Genomic DNA, 18,689 nt, shown 5'->3' with positions numbered 1-18,689 from the left:
TCTCTGCAGTGATCGGCTTTGTAAATAAGTATATTGTAGGCCAAAAGCTTGTGGCTTACTGTGAACACTTCCGACTGGGTACGTTTCTTTTAAAATGCAGAATTTTACATCAAACAAATCTAAAAGACTTAATCTAAACATGAAGATGTATACTATGCTTGCATTATATTTGGAAAATCGGTGGAATTTCCCTTTAACCCCTCCCCCTTTTAACTACAGATAATTAATATTTTAATCGCCACTAGATGGCAGTGTAACAGCAAAAGATTTAACTCTGCACAAAAGACCCATATGGAATTCTGATATGGCAGTATATGGTTTTTAAATATGACCATGTGTGGCTTTCCCTTACGTCTAATTTATATCTTTCACATTTGGACATAACTGACACTTTTAAAGTTGTTTTTTTTCAAGTATGGGATGTGTATAAGCATTTCAACATGCATGTGTAACATTTTCTGTATTACATACATACTCACCACTTTATTAGGTACCTGTTCAGTTGCTTGTTATCACAAATAGCTAATCAGCCAATCATACGGCCACAACTCAGTGCATTGAGGTGTGTAGAGGTGGTCAAGACAACTTGCTGAAGTGCAGACTGAGCGTCAGAACGGGGAAGAAAGGGGATTTAAGGGACTCTGAACGTGGCGTGGTTGTTGGTGCCAGACGGGCTGGTCTGAGTATTTCAGAAACTGCTGATCTACTGGGATTTTCACGCACAACCATCTCTAGGGTTTACAGAGAACGGTCCGGAAAAGAGGAAATATCCAGTGAGCAGCAGGTGTGTGGACGAAAATGCCTTTTTGATGTGAGAGGTCAGAGGAGAATGGGCAGATTGGTTCCAGATGATAGAAAGACAACAGGAACTCAAATAACCAACCAAAATCTCAGAGGAACGTTTCCAACACATTATATATAAAACCTTGAAGCACCATCTGTTTTAGGAGTGTGTATATAACCAAGCTCCAAAGCATGCACATTACTGGCTATGCAGTAAAATCATTAAAACATGAAGATATTGTCCCCAACAGATTTAAAGATATTTAAAAGGACACTGATGACATAGTAACCCTCGTAACTGTGCTGGGATGTGTTATTCGTATCGCTGCTGTCGGAAGAGAACCTCATCTCCGTTTTTGACCATTTTAAAATGCCTGTTTCCTGTACATTATATGTAAATTTGATGATGAATGGACCAAAAGAAACAGCCCAAAACGACGCCTGGTTCCATTGACTTACATTAAAAGTAAAGCAGGTTTTTCCTTCTGTAAAGTTACCATTTTGGAGATCCCAAGGTTTTCTTCTGACCACAGCTGTACGTTATGCATACATGTATTCACCCGTCTATGACATATATGTATGATACATTATATTGCCAAAAGAGCTCAGTGAGTTCCAGTGTGGTACCGTGATCGGACGCCACCTGTTCAAGTCCAGTCATGAAATTTCCTCACTACTAAATATTCCACAGTCAACTGTTTTTTTTTATAACAAAGTGGAAGCGATTGGGAATGACAGCAACTCAGCCACAAAGTGGTCGGCCATATAAAATGACAGAGTGGGGTCAGCAGATGCTGAGGGACATACTGCACAGAGGTCACCAACTCTGGCCTGCGCAGAGTCCTGACCTCAACCCGACAGAACACATTTGGGATGAATTAGAGCGGAGACTGTGAGCCAGGCCTTCTCGTCCAACATCAGTGCCTGACCTCACAAATGCGCTTCTGGAAGAACGGTCACACCTAATCCTTGTGGAAAGCCTTCCCAGAAGAGTTGATGCTGTTGTAGCTGCAAAGGGTGGGCCCACATATTAAACCCCATGGATTAAGAATAGGATCTCACTCAATTTCACATGCGTGTGAAGCCAGACGAGTGAATACTTATGGAAATAGTGTATATGACCTTATATTTTTATATTATGTACTTCTATGGCAACAGTCACTGTAAGTCAGTAGTGCATCCAACTCTTACTTCGAGGAGAATTTTTAGATGCTAGCTTAACCCGTGCTGTTATTTTTATTCCTTAGAATCATTGCATGAACTGCAGGGGATCTTTTTAGCCATTAGGGGAGCAACACAGAGAGATTTGTAGTTCCTTTTGTTTACAGTGAAGTGCGATCAGAGCTGTAATTGAAAGGGAGGAAACCTACTTTGCCATAAATACAGCCAGTGAATCTAAAGCTTACCTGTCACTGCGATAAGACTGTAATTGCTCTTGTACTGAATTTCCTATTTAGGGAAAAGACTCAATCCCTGGGGTTAGAATAGTGTAAGCTGTTTGGTGTTGGACAGAAAGACGTCAGGTTTAATAGAGGCTACAAAAACGTGACCACAGGGCAAACTGAGCTCTGCAGCTCCTTCAGGGTGTTTCTCTTCTTAGTTAATACACTTTAATACACCTTTGATCTGATGATTTAATGAATAGAACCTCAATCTGAGGTAAATTTAGGGGGTTAAACTTAGACGCTCTGCTCCCCGCGTTCTCATAGAAACGTTACTCAGGAGCGATGCTTGACTCGTCAGTGATTCATACGGTCGAAACGACTCTTTTTAAGTAAAGTCGCACTGAATCAAACTGAATTTAAAGGGGAACTCCGCCGAAGTTTTAAAAATTCCACATATACACAAAATTTGAGAGATGCACAGAATAATTAAGAGAGGTTTAATGCGACATGGTGAATTGTGGGGAAACGGATTTAACTGACTTCTTTGCAGTGGTGGTGATAGGAACCAGGGGTTGCGATGTCTTTATGGTTAATGTGGGCTTTTTCTTTTTTTTTTTGGTGTTTTGGCACCAAATTTATGTTTATGACAAAAATTATGACAATATTTTATCATTATCTTAATAAATTTTGTCCTAATATGCTTTTCTAAGAATATTGTGGGCATCGTTAGTAATTAATGAGAACTAGTTCTGTTTTATTGGATTTAGTGCAGTGCTGTTTGTTAAACAGTGAATACAAATCGTTGTAGTTGTAGGATTATTATTATTATTATTATTATTATTATTATTGTGTTGTTGCTTTGTTGTACTTGTAAGTCATTAGAGTTTCTAATTTATTTGTTCCAACTTATTAAATCTTAGATTCAGATTCAGATTCCTTTATTGATCCCAGGGGGAAATTGCAGTTGTTACAGTTGCAGCCATTTATGTAAAAATAAACACTTTACCAATAATTTAAGACAATATAGAGAATTTACAGTATGTACACCATATTTAAGTACTTAAGAATATAGTAAGGTGGCGGTGATTGTGATAGTAATATGAAACATCAGGTATAAAGCAGTTACAATTATTTAAATTATTTAAATTATTTTAAAAAATCAAAAAAGTATTTAGAAAATCTTTGAAGAATTGTGATGCACATTGTGTATCGTGACAATGTCTTGAAGTATCATGATATCATATTTTTCCCACCCCTATTCAGAACCACCACCGAGCCTAACGTGTGCCTTCTGAGTTTTTACATATGATGTTTATGATAGTAAAATAGTGATGCATCTGAAATAACCATCTCTGTGGGGGGCTTTTAGAGGCGGCCGTCTGGTTCCTATCACCACCACTGTGAACAGTTCTGACTCGGCAAACGTCCCTGTACAAGTGGTTGGTTAGGGTAGTGGTTAACGCCTCTGCCTTCTACGCTGTAGTCTGGGGTTCAATCCCCAAGTAAGCACCATATACTATGCCAATAAGTGTCCTTGGGCAAGACTCCTAACACCACCTTTGACTACTTGTGTAAAAAAATATTATCAAATTGTAAGTCGCTCTGGATAGGCGAATGCAATAAAATGTAAACATTTATTGGAGCTTTTCGCACCAAACCACTCTGAATCGCTTTAGGTTAGGCAGCAATTTTGAAAACTCGGCGGGGTTCCCCTTTAATTAGTATTTCGCTGACTCGAATGACTAGTTCGAATCATTGATTCACCGAGACAAACGGTTTGAACGAGTCGGTTCGCCGAGTCGAATCGAACCGTGTCCATCACTCTCAGCGGGCCCCGTGTGACTGACGTCTGAAGCGCCCCCGCGGGGGGAGAAACTCGGCGGAGCTCGCGCTGCGCTGCGCTCGCGCCGCGTTCCGACTGCTTGGCTTGTTATCGCCGCTTTTCACATGTGCAAGTGGAGTCATGCCTGCATTCCGCCGCCAGAGGAACAGGGGAAAGTAAGAGCTCCCCGAAGTTCAGCCTGATATCCCATGTTCCACATGAAGGAGGCTAAGGTAAGGAGAGCACCGGAGAGCGCGTGAGAACCGCGGCTCTTTCACCGAGTTAACCGCGTTGACTGTGTTTGAGTCTGAGGAGAGCGGCTGCCACAGGAGCGTGTACCGCTGAGGTGAAGGGGACTTCGGCTGGAGTAGAAGCTAAATACACTCTTCAAACCGCTGGTTCTTCTAGGGTTCTTTACTAAAGGGAACCACGAGTTCTATATAGAACTATTTCATGCTTCAGTGTTTTTTTTCCATGGTGAAAAGGTTCTTCAGATTGATGGAGACTGTTGGTGCCTTATAGAATCTTTTTGAACAGCACCGACAAACTGCTTGCTTGTAACAACGGAAGAGCCCTTTTTGGTGCTGTATAGAACCATTTTCAGTAAGGTCCTGTATACACCCATATACAGCACATTCTCCATCAGAACCATTCCCTTTACTAAAGAACCCTTGAAGAACCGTGCTCTGTGAATGTGCTCCGAGTATGAGGTCGAATGCTGAGCTGAGTGCAGAGCTGCAGTGTTACTAGTGTCACTGTGGAGCTTGTGAAGCGCTGTTCTTCTCTTCTGAGGATCGTTTTAGTCTAAAATTCCAGGCTAAAGCCTGAAAAACGTGTCATTGCTCAACAGCTGTGAAGGACTAGAGTGGAACTGAAGAAACGGAAGATATTCTTCAGAAATATACTTAAAGTAGAAGTATTGTTATCTGAAAGTTCGGAAATGTGCAAAGCCATCTAAATGTCACTTGTGTCCAGAGACCCTAAGGTGACATGCTGATTTTTCAATAAGGCGTGGCCATGAATTAATATATTGAGGCCACAATTTAGTTTCTCATAACTCATAGCCTCAATATAGGAATTTGTGGCTTCAATATAGTAATTCTTGGCTTCAACGTAGTAATTTGTGGCTTCAGTATGGTAATTTGTGGCCTCAGTATAGTAATTCTTGGCTTCAATGTAGTAATTTGTGGCTTCAGTGTGGTAATTTGTGGCCTCAATATAGTAATTCCTGGCTTCAATGTAGTAATTTGTGGCATCAGTATGGTAATTTGTGGCCTCAATATAGTAATTTGTGGCTTCAGTGTGGTAATTTGTGGCCTCAATATAGTAATTTGTTGCTTCAGTATGGTAATTTGTGGCCTCAATATAGTAATTTGTTGCTTCAGTATGGTAATTTGTGGCTTCAGTGTGGTAATTTGTGGTCTCAATATAGTAATTCCTGGCTTCAACATAGTAACTTGTGGCTTCAGTATGGTAATTTGTGGCTTCAGTATGGTAATTTGTGGCCTCAATATAGTAATTTGTGGCTTCAGTATGGTATTTGTGGCCTCAATATAGTAATTTGTTGCTTCAGTATGGTAATTTGTGGCCTCAATATAGTAATTTGTTGCTTCAGTACGGTAATTTGTGGCTTCAGTGTGGTAATTTGTGGCTTCAGTGTGGTAATTTGTGGTCTCAATATAGTAATTCCTGGCTTCAACATAGTAACTTGTGGCTTCAGTATGGTAATTTGTGGCTTCAGTATGGTAATTTGTGGCCTCAATATAGTAATTTGTGGCTTCAGTATGGTATTTGTGGCCTCAATATAGTAATTTGTTGCTTCAGTATGGTAATTTGTGGCCTCAATATAGTAATTTGTTGCTTCAGTACGGTAATTTGTGGCTTCAGTGTGGTAATTTGTGGTCTCAATATAGTAATTCCTGGCTTCAACGTAGTAACTTGTGGCTTCAGTATGGTAATTTGTGGCTTCAGTATGGTAATTTGTGGCTTCAGTATGGTAATTTGTGACCTCAATATAGTAATTTGTGGCTTCAGTATGGTAATTTGTGGCCTCAATATAGTAATTCCTGGCTTCAACATAGTAATTTGTGGCTTCAGTAAAATAATTCATGGTCTTAATATAGTAATTTGTGGCTTCAGTGTGGTAATTTGTGGCCTCAGCATAGTAATTCATCGCTTCAGTATAGTCATTTTTGGTCATGCCTTTTAAAAATAATGAATATCACCTTAGAGGCTCAGTTCTCATACATAGAGCTGAGAAACTGTTACTAGCTCTGGGATTTGAAGGGGAATTCAACCAATTTTTCAAAAATTCTGCTGCCGTTCACATTTAAACAAGTTTGTTCAGTGTGGTTTGGTATGAAGTAGTGCACCGTAGAGATTTCCTTCAGTGGTGGTGAGAGGAACCAGGGGTTACCATGTCTACAGTGTAAATAGAGCCATTTATTACTATCCTAAATGAGCAGTGAACATATGTGTCTTTGAGTTTCTGTGTTTTGATGTTGATGACGGTACAATAGTGGTAAATCTGAAAAAGGTGTGAGGGTCTTTAGGGAAGATGGCCTGCAGGTATGTCTCTGCTGGGAATGCATTTAAAAATCTGGTTTGGATCAAAACTTTATTTTAACTCCTTCTCACAGTAGCCATAAAATGCAGTTTCCACCGGTTTTTATATTATTAAATCTTTGCACTTAGTAATAATGGTAGAGCCATCCGTCGTCACATTGCACTGTCAGAGTTCAGATCAAAACATATTTCAGTAAATGAAAACAGATTACAGCCAGTGCAGACAGACAGACAGACAGACGGACAGACAGATAGAAATCATCACCTGTTGTGGAGGTTCCTCAGTTGAACTACGACTTTCTAAAGCCATCATTTCTAAAAGTGTTTTTATTGGGGTTCAGTCAGGATTGTTCAATTTGAAGAAAGCTGCCGTTGTCTTTTGTGGAGAGGTGCGAGTTGTTTTCACAGCAGGGGGGTTCTCCTCTTTCACCCTTCATTGCTCACTAACAGCTCAACATAGTTACATCATGTACAGAGAGACGACAGAGTCCTAGTTAACCTGATATCTGCGTAACTGGTAGAAATAAAGAAGATACAACTACCATAGAATCATATTTCTGGCGTAGAGTAAAGGAATCTACCTTTTACTCAGTTACATTTTAGTTCTTCATATTTAGTTACCAATCCCTTTTTCATGATCTGCACTGCTTTGTGATTGGTCACACCTCTTTGGAGCTTAAGCATTTTTATTATAGACCAATATAATCCTAAAAAGAGAAGAACAGAGCCAAATTCTGATAGGTGCTGAATTTCCACTGCAGTTCTAGAAGTTTCTCAGCACTAAAGTATTTTTCTGACTCAGTGATTTTGGACTTTCACTGAAGTTGTTTTCCAGTAGGGTGCTTTTGTTTTAAGCTGAGTCATTATTTTATCCAAATATTAATATTTTTACTCTAGTATGGATTTAGGCTACTGTGCCCACTGCTCTGGGATCAGGCAAAACATTTATAACTACACTGCTCAAAAAAATAAAGGGGACACTTAAACAGCTCAATATAACTCCAAGTAAATCAAACGTCTGTGAAATCAAACTGTCCACTTAGGAAGCAACACTGATTGACAATCAATTCCACATGCTGTTGTGCAAATGGAACAGACAACAGGTGGAAATTATTGGCAATTAGCAAGACACACTCAATAAAGGAGTGGTTCTGCAGGTGGGAACCACAGACCACTTCTCAGTACCTTTCTGCTTTCTGGCTGATGTTTTGGTCACTTTTGAATGTTGGTGGTGCTTTCACACTCGTGGTAGCATGAGACGGACTCTACAACCCACACAAGTGGCTCAGGTAGTGCAGCTCATCCAGGATGGCACATCAGTGCGAGCTGTGGCAAGAAGGTTTGCTGTGTCTGTCAGTGTATTGTCCAGAGGCTGGAGGCGCTACCAGGAGACAGGCCAGTACACCAGGAGACGTGGAGGAGGCTGTAGGAGGGCAACAACCCAGCAGCAGGACCGCTACCTCCGCCTATGTGCAAGGAGAAACAGGAGGAGCACTGCCAGAGCCCTGCAAAATGACCTCCAGCAGGCCACAAATGTGCATGTGTCTGCACAAACGGTTAGAAACCAACTGCATGAGGATGGTATGAGGGCCCAACATCCACAGATGGGGGTTGTCCTTGCAGCCCATCACCGTGCAGGATGCTTGGCATTTGCCAGAGGACACCAGGATTGGCAAATTCGCCACTGGCGCCCTGTGCTCTTCACAGATGAAAGCAGGTTCACACTGAGCACATGTGACAGACGTGACAGAGTCTGGAGACGCCGTGGAGAGCGATCTGCTGCCCGCAACATCCTTCAGCATGACCAGTTTGGTAGTGGGTCAGTAATGGTGTGGGGTGGCATTTCTTTGGAGGGCCGCACAGCCCTCCATGTGCTCGCCAGAGGTAGCCTGACTGCCATTAGGTACCGAGATGAGATCCTCAGACCCCTTGTGAGACCATATGCTGGTGCGGTTGGCCCTGGGTTCACCTAATGCAGGACAGTGCTAGACCTCATGTGGCTGGAGTGTGTCAGCAGTTCCTGCAAGATGAAGGCATTGAAGCTATGGACTGGCCCGCCCGTTCCCCAGAACTGAATTCGATTGAGCATATCTGGGACATCATGTCTCGCTCCAACCACCAACGACACGTTGCACCACAGACTGTCCAGGAGTTGGCAGATGCTGTAGTCCAGGTCTTGGAGGAGATCCCTCAGGAGACCATCCGCCACCTCATCAGGAGCACGCCCAGGTGTTGTAGGGAGGTCATTCAGGCACGTGGAGGCCACACACAATACTGAGCCTCATTTTGACTTGTTTTAAGGACATTACATCAAAGTTGGATCAGCCTGTCGTGTGTTTTTCCACTTTAATTTTGTGTGTGACTCCAAATCCAGGCCTACATTGGTTAATAAATTTGATTTCCATTGATGATTTTTGTGTGATTTTGTTGTCAGCACATTCAACTTTGTACAGAACAAAGTATTCAATGCGAATATTTCATTCATTCAGATCTAGGATGTTATTTGAGTGTTGTATTTGTGTTGTATGTGTTTTTGAGCAGTGTATTTTCATGCAGTTCATTGGTGTCCAATCTTAGCTGAAAAGGACCAGTTCAGGTTTCCATTGCAACAAAGCAGTACCTCACATGATCACTTGTTTGCCTGAGACCAACCGATTAAGCAAATAGAATCAAGTGTGCTCCTGCTTGTTTGGAATGGAAACCTACAGCACACCGGCCTTTTGTTGAAAGACTGGTCACCTATTGTGTAATATCATTCTGTGAGGTAGCTTTTAGAGCAGGGCTATTCAGCTCAGGTCCTGGGGGGCTGGAGTCCAGCGCAGTTTGGAGGTTTCTCTGCTCAAACACACCTGGTACACCTAGCAATTAACAAATGAGTCAAAACAGGTGTGGAAATCACCAAACTGTTCTAGACTCTGGCTCTCCAGGATTGGAGTTTTCGAGATGTTAAATGCTTCAGGCTTCTGGTTCCTATCACCACCACTCTGAACAATTCAGACTCTAAGTTCTCATAGAACAACGGGTTTCTCATCAAACCACCCTCATTGACTGTTTACATTTGAACCACTGAATCATGCAAAAACTTCCGCTCCCCTTTAAACAGCCTGTATTTTCACTCATCTTTAAGTAAAGAAGCTTGATATAGATTGTAACCTACTGACCATTTCACAGTCCATACATAAAAGCTAAGCTGCAAAAATGGCCCATTTTGAAACCACCATTTTTGTGATGTCATAGAAAACATCCATTTACATATCTATCTATTCAGTCTACAGCAGTTTAGCCCCGCCTGCTCATTTACTGATTTTTGGATGAGGTGCAATAGAGGACAGTCAGTTAGAACAGAGGTCATTTACATACAGTGGTGTGAAAAAGTGTTTGCCCCCTTCCTGATTTCTTATTCTTTTGCATGTTTGTCACAGTTAAATGGTTTCAGATCACCAAACAAATTTAAATATTAGACAAAGATAACAAGTAAACACAAAATGCAGTTTATAAATGGTCTTTATTATTAAGGGAAAAAAATCCAAACCTACAGACCCCTGTGTGAAAAGGTGATTGCCCTCTAAACCAAATAACTGGTTGGGCCACCCTTGGCAGCAACAAATGCAATCAAGCGTTTGCGATAACTGGCAATGAGTCTTTTACAGCACTGTGGAGGAATTTTGGCCCACTCATCTTTGCAGAATTGTTGTAATTCAGCCACATTGGAGGGTTTCCGAGCATGAACCACCTTTTTAAGGTCAATGCCACAGCATCTCAATCGGATTCAGGTCAGGACTTTGACTTGGCCACTCCAAAGTCTTAATTTTGTTTTGCTTAAGCCATTTAGAGGTGGATTTGCTAGTGTGTTTTGGATCATTGTCCTGCTGCAGAACCCAAGTGTGCTTCAGCTTGAGGTCACAAACAGATGGCCAGACATTCTCCTTCAGGATTTTTTGGTAGACAGCAGAATTCATGGTTCCGTTTACCACAGCAAGTCTTCCAGGTCCTGAAGCAGCAAAACAGCCCCAGACCATCACACTACCACCACCATATTTTACTGTTGGTATGATGTTCCTTTTATGAAATGCTGTGTTACTTCTACGCCAGATGTAATGGGACATATGCCTTCCAAAAAGTTCAACTTTTGTCATCAGTCCACAGAGTATTCTCCCAAAAGTCTTGGGGATCATCAAGATGTTTTCTGACAAAACTGAGATGAGCCTTTATGTTCTTTTTGCTCAGCAGTGGTTTTCGTCTTGGAACTCTGCCATGCAGGCCATTTTTGCCCAGTCTCTTTCTTATGGTGGAATCATGAACACTGACCTTAACTGAGGCAAATGAGGTATGCAGTTCTTTGGGTGATGTTGTGGGGTCTTTTGTGACCTCTTGGATGAGTCGTCACTGCGCTCTTGGGATAATTTTGCCCGGCCGGCCACTCCTGGGAAGGTTTACCACTGTTCCATGTTTTCGCCATTTGTGGATAGTGGCTCTCACTGTGGTTCGCTGGAGTCCCAAAACTTTAGAAATGGCTTTATAATCTTTTGCAGAAAGATAGATCTCAGTTACTTTGTTTCTCATTTGTTCCTGAATTTCTTTGGATCGCAGCAGGATGGCTAGCTTTTGAGGATCTTTTGGTCTACTTCCCTTTGTCAGACGGGTCCTATTTAAACTATTTCTTGATAGTTTAAGATGTTGCAGTAATCAGGCCTGGGTGTGGCTAGGGAAATTGAACTCAGATTTCCAAGGATGCTTCACACCACTGTATATCAGTCTTAAAGGCACAATAACAAAAAAGAGCCTGTTTAATTCCAAAAGATTAAAAGAGGTAGGAAAATGGCTGTGTAAAATGATTTATTGTGTTTTTTTTTTTTTATTATGATTGTGGTTGGTATATAAAACCACACAAACCTTATGAGTGTACCTCAAGGAAAAAATATATAATACAAGAACAGTGTATGTTATGGGACTTTTATGTCTAGGTCAGGGATTTATTTCACTGTAATGAAGGATTATTTTATCTTTACCTAAAAATCTAATTCTGAAATCTAAAAGAGCCACATGTTGCTCCGGAGCCTCATGTTGCCGACCCCTGGTCTAGGTGGTATTTTTGCATTGCTAATTGCTATTTTTAGATGATATTAACAACAATTTTTTCACATTTCACCACAGATTGGTGGAAGTGCATGTGTGTTAGTCCTGCTGTTTTCTGGCCTTGTAACCTGTTCTGGCGTGTTTGGGAGCCCTCTGACAGACGATGTGGCCACTTTAGACATGCTGGTAAGTCTAAGCCACTGATGGTAAGCCACTTTTTCGCTGACATTAGAAAATAAAGATCTGGAAATATATCTCTTATTTGACAAACTTTTGACTCAATTTTTTTCTGCTGCGTCGTTTAACAGAGAGAAAATCTTCCAAAGGATTACAAGATTCCCGTTCGTTACATTTCCAAAGAGGTGGTGAGTCTGACAGCCACAGTGACATGTACTGAAGTGCAGTATATGAAGATGCTACCCACAATTTTTGCTTGCACTTATAATCACAGGCTTGTTTGCTGGGTCAGAAAGCAGAAACAATGACAGTACTGTAGTTCCCATCAGATATCATCTTAGCTACATGCCAGTGCTACCACAAAATTGGCTTTTTATGGTGCTCTTCAGATTTCTTTACATGGATCCTCCTCTTCTACTGTTTAAGGGAGGCGCATGCTGGATTCATCTGAACCTGTACCCATTAGAGATCAGTTTAAAGGCCTTAGCTCTCAAGTTTGGCAACCTCTCCTCCAACAGAGAAAATATCACCATATTTATCACCATGCTGCAAGGGCTCCGCTTCACTGTTGACAACGAAGAGCTGGTAATGTACATGTGTCATTTCCCACATCCTAATACTTCAAGAAGCCTCACTGTGCTCTTACTCTTTCCGATAGCCAGATACAGTTTTATCATCCCACACTAAACACTGAAACTACCAAAACTTTTCTTTATTTGCACTTCTTGCATTATAGTGGCCCCAAAAAGTATCTGGACACTTGTGCCATACTTAATGTATTATGTTTGTTGTGCTTTGGCAAAGTGTTCTTCCACAAAGTGGCTGTTGTGTTGATCATTATGGTTTGAGGAGTTTCTTTGCAGGCATCTGCACAGTTGCATCCTGAGTTCATGATCATCTTCAACAACACAGATATAACAACACCAGAGTTCAACGTTTCTTCCTCAGTTCAGTCCAGTTTTCTCCACTCTTTCCCTACATATAGAGTTCATCATCATTTTGATGTTGTGTTGGAAACAAATATTGTTTTGTTAAGCATTTTATGTAGAAACCAAACAAACTATGAAAGTGTATTAAACTCTCCTCCTTATCCTTTTTCTGAAGGCCCCATAATAGCCATTCCACAGGTGCAATGGAAATAAAATTAGATTTTTTAAAATGAATATAATTAAATAAAACATTCATTTATAGTAATATTTATTACTGAAACTCTTATTAGATTAGCTAGGACACTTTTGGCTCTCTGTGTGTGAAATGGGGAGGAGTGAGAGTCGCCTGCTGTGAAAACAATTTACACCTCCCTACGAAGACAACCATGCAGTTATAATATGGACACTGCAGCTTTCTTAACATCAGTAAAACACTTTTTATAAATGTTGACTTTCTTGCTCACAAAGCTAAAATAAAAACTGTTTGGGGTTTGTAAATCATGTTTCATATATTTTGTATGTTGTGGCTAGTGTAAAGTGTCCAAATACTTTTTTGCAGCCACTGTATGTCTTGGGTGCATCTTGCTAGTGCCCTGGGTGTTCCCTGTATATATTTCACCCACATTATTGAAGAGGGACCTCCAAAACAGGCAGGAATTGTGTTTTATGGCTACTGTAAAGTGTCCAAATATTTTTGGGGCACAGTCTGTCTTTATGCATCTTGTTACTGTCCTGGGTGCTCTATGTATATATTTCACCCACATTGTTGAAGAAGGACCTCCATAACAGGAGGAAATAATATTTTATGCCTACTGTAAATAGTATTTTATGGCTACTTTATGCAGCTCAGTAGTGTCCTGTGTGTTTTGTGTTCTTTTTATCTTAAGTGTTTTTCAATGCCATCACATTCCTGCACATCTTTCAGGTTCTGATTCATGGTCATTCACATATAGGGCAGCTTGTGATATATTGTATCGCAGCTGTCACGATAAAACCTTGTATCTCCATTTTTTCTCCGTTTTTCAGTTTGACATCATTTGAAAAAGCTTGTTGTCCTTTACATTATGGGTGAAACGACCCTGAATGAAGTAAAAAATGTGGTTCCATTGACATTAAAAGTAAAGTATGTTTTTTTTCCTTCTCCTGTTTTCATTTTGGAGATGGGACGTTTTGTTCCGACGGCAGTGATATGCTAAACTTCAAAAGACAAAGCTCTTGAATAATCTTTTTCATTTATTTCCCAGGAGGCAACAATGCAGGCCTTCAAGTGTCATTACCGGAGTGTGAGGTGGTTCACCAGACGCTATTTTGGCCATGTTAAAGAGGTTCTTGTGGCGTTTGCCTCAGCACCTCGCCAGTTTCACTGTACCCCTCCCCCATGTCCTACGGTTCCGCCCATCACAACAGGTGAGTCCTGTATGTACACATTCACGCACTTTTCTGAGATCATTTACAGAGTACACCAAGCCAACTTCATAGCAAACACACCCAGTTGTAAATTGCGGCTTGAGTGACAATGACACAGCACAAAAACCATCATCATAATTTGTGTATTGTACCTCATGCCCATACATGACTTCACTCTGACTAAAGAGGTGGTATGCTGTTGTGTCTTGACAGGACAGGATAGTCAGAAGCATGTGATTGACAGAGCAGTTCCTGGTCTTTTGGCATTGCTCATCATCCCCTGTGGTGCCACGCTGGCACTCATTCTCAGAACAGTAAAGCCTCCCTCTCTGCCCTATGAAGAATTTTGATTTATTGTTTGGCGGATGTTGGAGTTTTACATGCTCCGTATTTGCTCCTCGAACTTTATCACCGGTTTTCTTATTCTTGTAGGTGTTTTGTCGAAAAGTGTGCTGTGCAAGGAGGAGACATGAAACAGACACGTGCACATTTCCCAGAGCTGACAGCCCAGAAACTCAAAATGACACTGAGGATGGAAGCGGTGCTGCACACAATGACCCTGAAGCCTCTTCTCTAAACAAACAATGCAGGTAAGGTCTCTTTTCGGCAAATCATTACAGGAGCGAGTGCTTTCAGTAACAACAAACCAAGTGTTTGCTTTATGTGTTGTAAGCAAGACCCGACAGATGCCTCCTTTTGATTCCGGTTGCTTCCCCTCAGGGCGCAGCAGGATACTTTGGGGTCGGAAGACACGGCAGTTTAATCCAGCACACCTGCAGGAGAGGAACAGAGCTGAAGCATTTGTTGGCGGCCTCTGGCTGGATGTATAAAGTGCATAAAGAAGGGACTCAATTGTACATGGCTCTGTGTTTTTGTCAGAGCCAAGACAACAACACAGGCAGATGCACAGGACCAAGTGCTCTTATCAAGTGAGAACTTTCTTGGCTGATACAATTACACATACCTTATTTACCATTTGAGCTAAAGCAGTAACACAAGTTACACAGTGCATAACCTCGCTTGCAAGAAATCCTAACATCTTGAGCCCCCAGCACTGGACTGTGTGACCATCCAGTGAGTTGTGATTGATTCTGAATGATTCTGTGTTTCTGAAGCATGCACACACAGGATGGCATCTTTGAAAACAAACTGGTTCAGCCTGATGCAAAGCTTTGGTGATCCAGCAGCTTCTTCGGGACAGGAAGCGCGGGTCTTTTTGAAGACGCTGCTGGTGGAAGAGGCACATCCGCTGCGATGCCCGCGGCAGGTCTGTCCCTTTGAGGCCAGCCGCTGGAGCTTCAGGCCACGGCTCGCAGGATAAATGGCTTTTTTGTGTGCAGCGTCCCGCTTGGGCATGGTGGCTCGGGGCTCACTTTGCGTTGCAGCAAAACACTGCTGCAGAACAGAGAACGTGCTTGTCCTGAGGTATGTGCGGTTGGGCCCGCTGGACAGCAGCTCGAAGATCTGCTGGGGGATTTCAACTCATTCATTGAGTTTTATATATGATTTGTTGGGCGACCGGGCTGATGGACTGTTGTTGGTTTGAGTATGGAGTATGGCGATGTTGATTCTTTACAGTGGGCTTTGGAGAGATGATGTATAATGTATTACACTTAAGATAGTAAAGGCAGCGTTATCTTTTGTGGAGGATGTAGTACATTAGAGTGAAGGTTAGCCTTTTAGGCTGGCTTTACACACTGAAACTTTCATGCAACTAATTGCTTGAAACCTTTATGAATGTTGCATAATGTGTCCCGCAATTCATTTGAAACTCAGCCGCAACAGTTGCAACCGTCTCAAATTGGTGAAGCAAGTTTCATGGAACAGCCAATCAAAACACAGAAAACACAGAAATCACATTATCATATTAAACTACATAGTTTTACATCATGGATTTTACCAGATCAACGGACAAGGACATAAAACAGAAGATAGTTTGTAGAGAGTGATAGTTTTTCATTTCCTCAGTTTCCTGAGCCGTGACAACAAATGTGATATCACAAATGGCATATCACAAATTTGGCTGATTCACCTACCTAGTGGAGTGATGAAACGAGTTGCGTTAAACTTTGGTTGTTTTTTAATTGTTTCTTGTAATTGTTAGGATGCACAGAAATTATATTGCATGCAACTCACAACATGCAGCTAGTTGCATTAAAGTTTCACTGTGTAAAGCCATATGTAAATGTAGACCCACACTGAAGTTTCTGACTCATAACTATGAGACATAACTATTAGTTTTATAGTACTTAAAAAAATAATTCATAATAGTTATTGGATCATAAGCTTTAAGGGGTCCATGTCCTACATTTTTTATTATATCCTACATTATATTTGCCCCTAAAGTCAACTTTTAACATTTGTTTGGGTAAAAATGGTCATAATTCATCATTACATGACCACTTTGCAACATCTCTTTATTCCTTAGAATTAAACAGGCTGGTTTTGTTATTGTGTCTTTAAGACTGACGTATGTAAATGAGCTCTGTTCTGATTGGTTACCCTGTATTGTGCCACATTCAGAAAGCACACATTGGCCCTTTAAGAGTAATATCTGAATAATAAGTCTAAGGGGTTTAGGGTCTTTAAAGAAATTGTCAGTTTTAAATACCTGATCCCAGTTTTTGGTGCACTGCTAGTGTTTTATGGGGACATCAGAGATCATCAGTGAACAGTCCAGCGTCCCCATCATTCATTTAGAAGCTCAATATTTGTCCATAAACCTGAAAAACACTATTACTCAAAACACCCGCATATACATTATGTGTAACTCAGTTAGGCAAAGGGGAAACCAAGGTTAGAACGCTCTGTCATTGGTTGAGTGTCAGCGAAGCGATGAAGCGGCCTGGTAGCCACTGTCCGAGCCTACATCCGATTAACTCTGTCGCTAACAAACACACTTAACTGTCCAGAAACAATCCCACAGACATCTGTGGCGGGAGGAGAAAGAGCTGCTTGTTTTCATGACAATAAGCGGAGAGTCAGAGAGCATGAGAATTGAGGTCACATGATAAAGATGTCATACCAACATGAGTCATATCCCATAATTTGATTCACTTTGTGCATCTGTGCTCTGCCTCTGATGATGGTTTTACTCTCAACAGTATGCAGGGGCTGACGTGAATAGTAGAGGACATTAAAGGGGAATTCCATTCATTTTTAAGAAATTCTGCATAGTTGAATGGTTAAGATGTAAACAGTCATTCACAGTGGTTTGGTGTGAAATGCTCAGTTCTAGAGTAACTTACCGAGTCAGTTCACAGTGATGGTGATAGGAACCAGGGGCCGTATTACAGAAACTTGCTGTCTTTTTGTCTAAACTTAAGATCTGACAGGTCAAAAAAATATGACAGAAGCAGGTCTTATCTTAGTTTAAGAATCTTATCTCACAGCATCTTTTCTTGTCTTAAGTTGGGAAATCTTAACTTACTTGATTGAATTCGGCAGTCAATTGACGTGTCCGTTGCCTAGCAACCGACCATACATGCACAGCAGAAACGTAAGCATGTAATCAATTTAGTTAGCCAGACAGCTAATGTTAGCCACTGTTACTGAGGTAAAAAAAAGGTCAAACGAAACTAAGGCGTGGTAACCCGAAGGTTAAGAACATTGTGGCGGCGTTTGTTTATCAGAGTCGCTGCTCCACAGTTTGTTTAATTTCCCAAACTCTTCATCCGAGCGCGCTGTTATTCCTCCTAATAAACAGACCCCTGTTCAGCTCTGTCTCCTCATTATTCACCACCATTACTGTAATATTTTAGCTGACAAGTTTTTATCAGTATTAACACAGGAAGGTAATAAGAGGGGACGGTGGAGGTCGTGTCTGGAGTGTCTGGCTTTTAAAACGCTGTTAGAAAGTCAAAGCAGTGTTCAGTGTAGATAAATGTAACATCATTATGCTGGTTAAGGTGAACTGCGCTGCTTATCACTGCATAAAACCATAGAAACAGACGGTTAAAACAGCAGTTAAGACGCTCTGGGGTTTGTCTTGAAGATAAGAAAATATTTAGGATATTTTGGCAACTTAGGATGTGTCTGTAATACCGTTTTCTTATCTGGACATAAGATTATAGACTTAAGAACTGTTGTTCTGTAATAGCCTCAGTCCTCACTTCAGTATTAACTAAAGTTGCCAAGACAGCAAAGCAGATATGATCTCAACCTTAAGAATTTTCTGTAATATGGCCCCAGAAGTCTGAAGAGTTTAATGCCTCTTAAAGCTCCCTCACAGAAAGTTATTATGGCTATGAATGCACTGTCATTGTTTTCCGATAAAACCTTTTGGCTTGAGGTACATGCAGGGCGTTTTAATGCAAAATAGAGCCCAGTAGAGCTGGGCTGTGTGGCCAAAAATGGTAAATGTCAAATCATGATTTTTTTTTCAAGTTTGAAGGCTGATTTTTGCTCCTGGGTGGTTATTTGCTGTTTTAAATGATCCTTTATGAGCAGACGTGATTTAACGCTGCTAAAGCTTGTTAGGATGTATGGAAAGAGGTGAGTTCACTTTAGGGTAGTACAGCTAGGCCACTTAGAGTGTAGTGTAGG

General features: G+C 41.1%; 1 protein-coding gene across 1 annotated transcript; it reads left to right on the top strand.

Annotated features, from left to right (window-relative positions):
* The first annotated feature begins 4,089 nt into the window (after window positions 1-4,089).
* On the top strand, window positions 4,090-17,322 carry kitlgb (kit ligand b). Its single transcript, XM_017698824.2, has 8 exons — window positions 4,090-4,223; window positions 11,710-11,817; window positions 11,940-11,996; window positions 12,235-12,393; window positions 13,982-14,144; window positions 14,358-14,458; window positions 14,577-14,734; window positions 14,865-17,322. The coding sequence occupies exons 1-8, from the start codon at window positions 4,200-4,202 to the stop codon at window positions 14,905-14,907; spliced, it is 813 nt and encodes a 270-aa protein (XP_017554313.1). The 5' UTR covers window positions 4,090-4,199; the 3' UTR covers window positions 14,908-17,322.
* The last annotated feature ends 1,367 nt before the right edge of the window (window positions 17,323-18,689 follow it).

The sequence above is a fragment of the Pygocentrus nattereri genome, chromosome 1, assembly GCF_015220715.1.
Source record: "Pygocentrus nattereri isolate fPygNat1 chromosome 1, fPygNat1.pri, whole genome shotgun sequence".
Taxonomy (NCBI): Eukaryota; Metazoa; Chordata; class Actinopteri; order Characiformes; family Serrasalmidae; genus Pygocentrus; species Pygocentrus nattereri.
This window is presented reverse-complemented; position numbering and strand designations above follow the sequence as displayed.

Bases quoted from the DNA above. Each gene is read 5' to 3' on its own strand.
- kitlgb (XM_017698824.2), top strand. From the start codon at position 4,200: ATGTTCCACATGAAGGAGGCTAAG. The intron at 12,394-13,981 runs GTAATGTACATG...TTTATTTCCCAG, and splicing joins CTGTTGACAACGAAGAGCTG to GAGGCAACAATGCAGGCCTT. The intron at 14,145-14,357 runs GTGAGTCCTGTA...GTGTCTTGACAG, and splicing joins GGTTCCGCCCATCACAACAG to GACAGGATAGTCAGAAGCAT.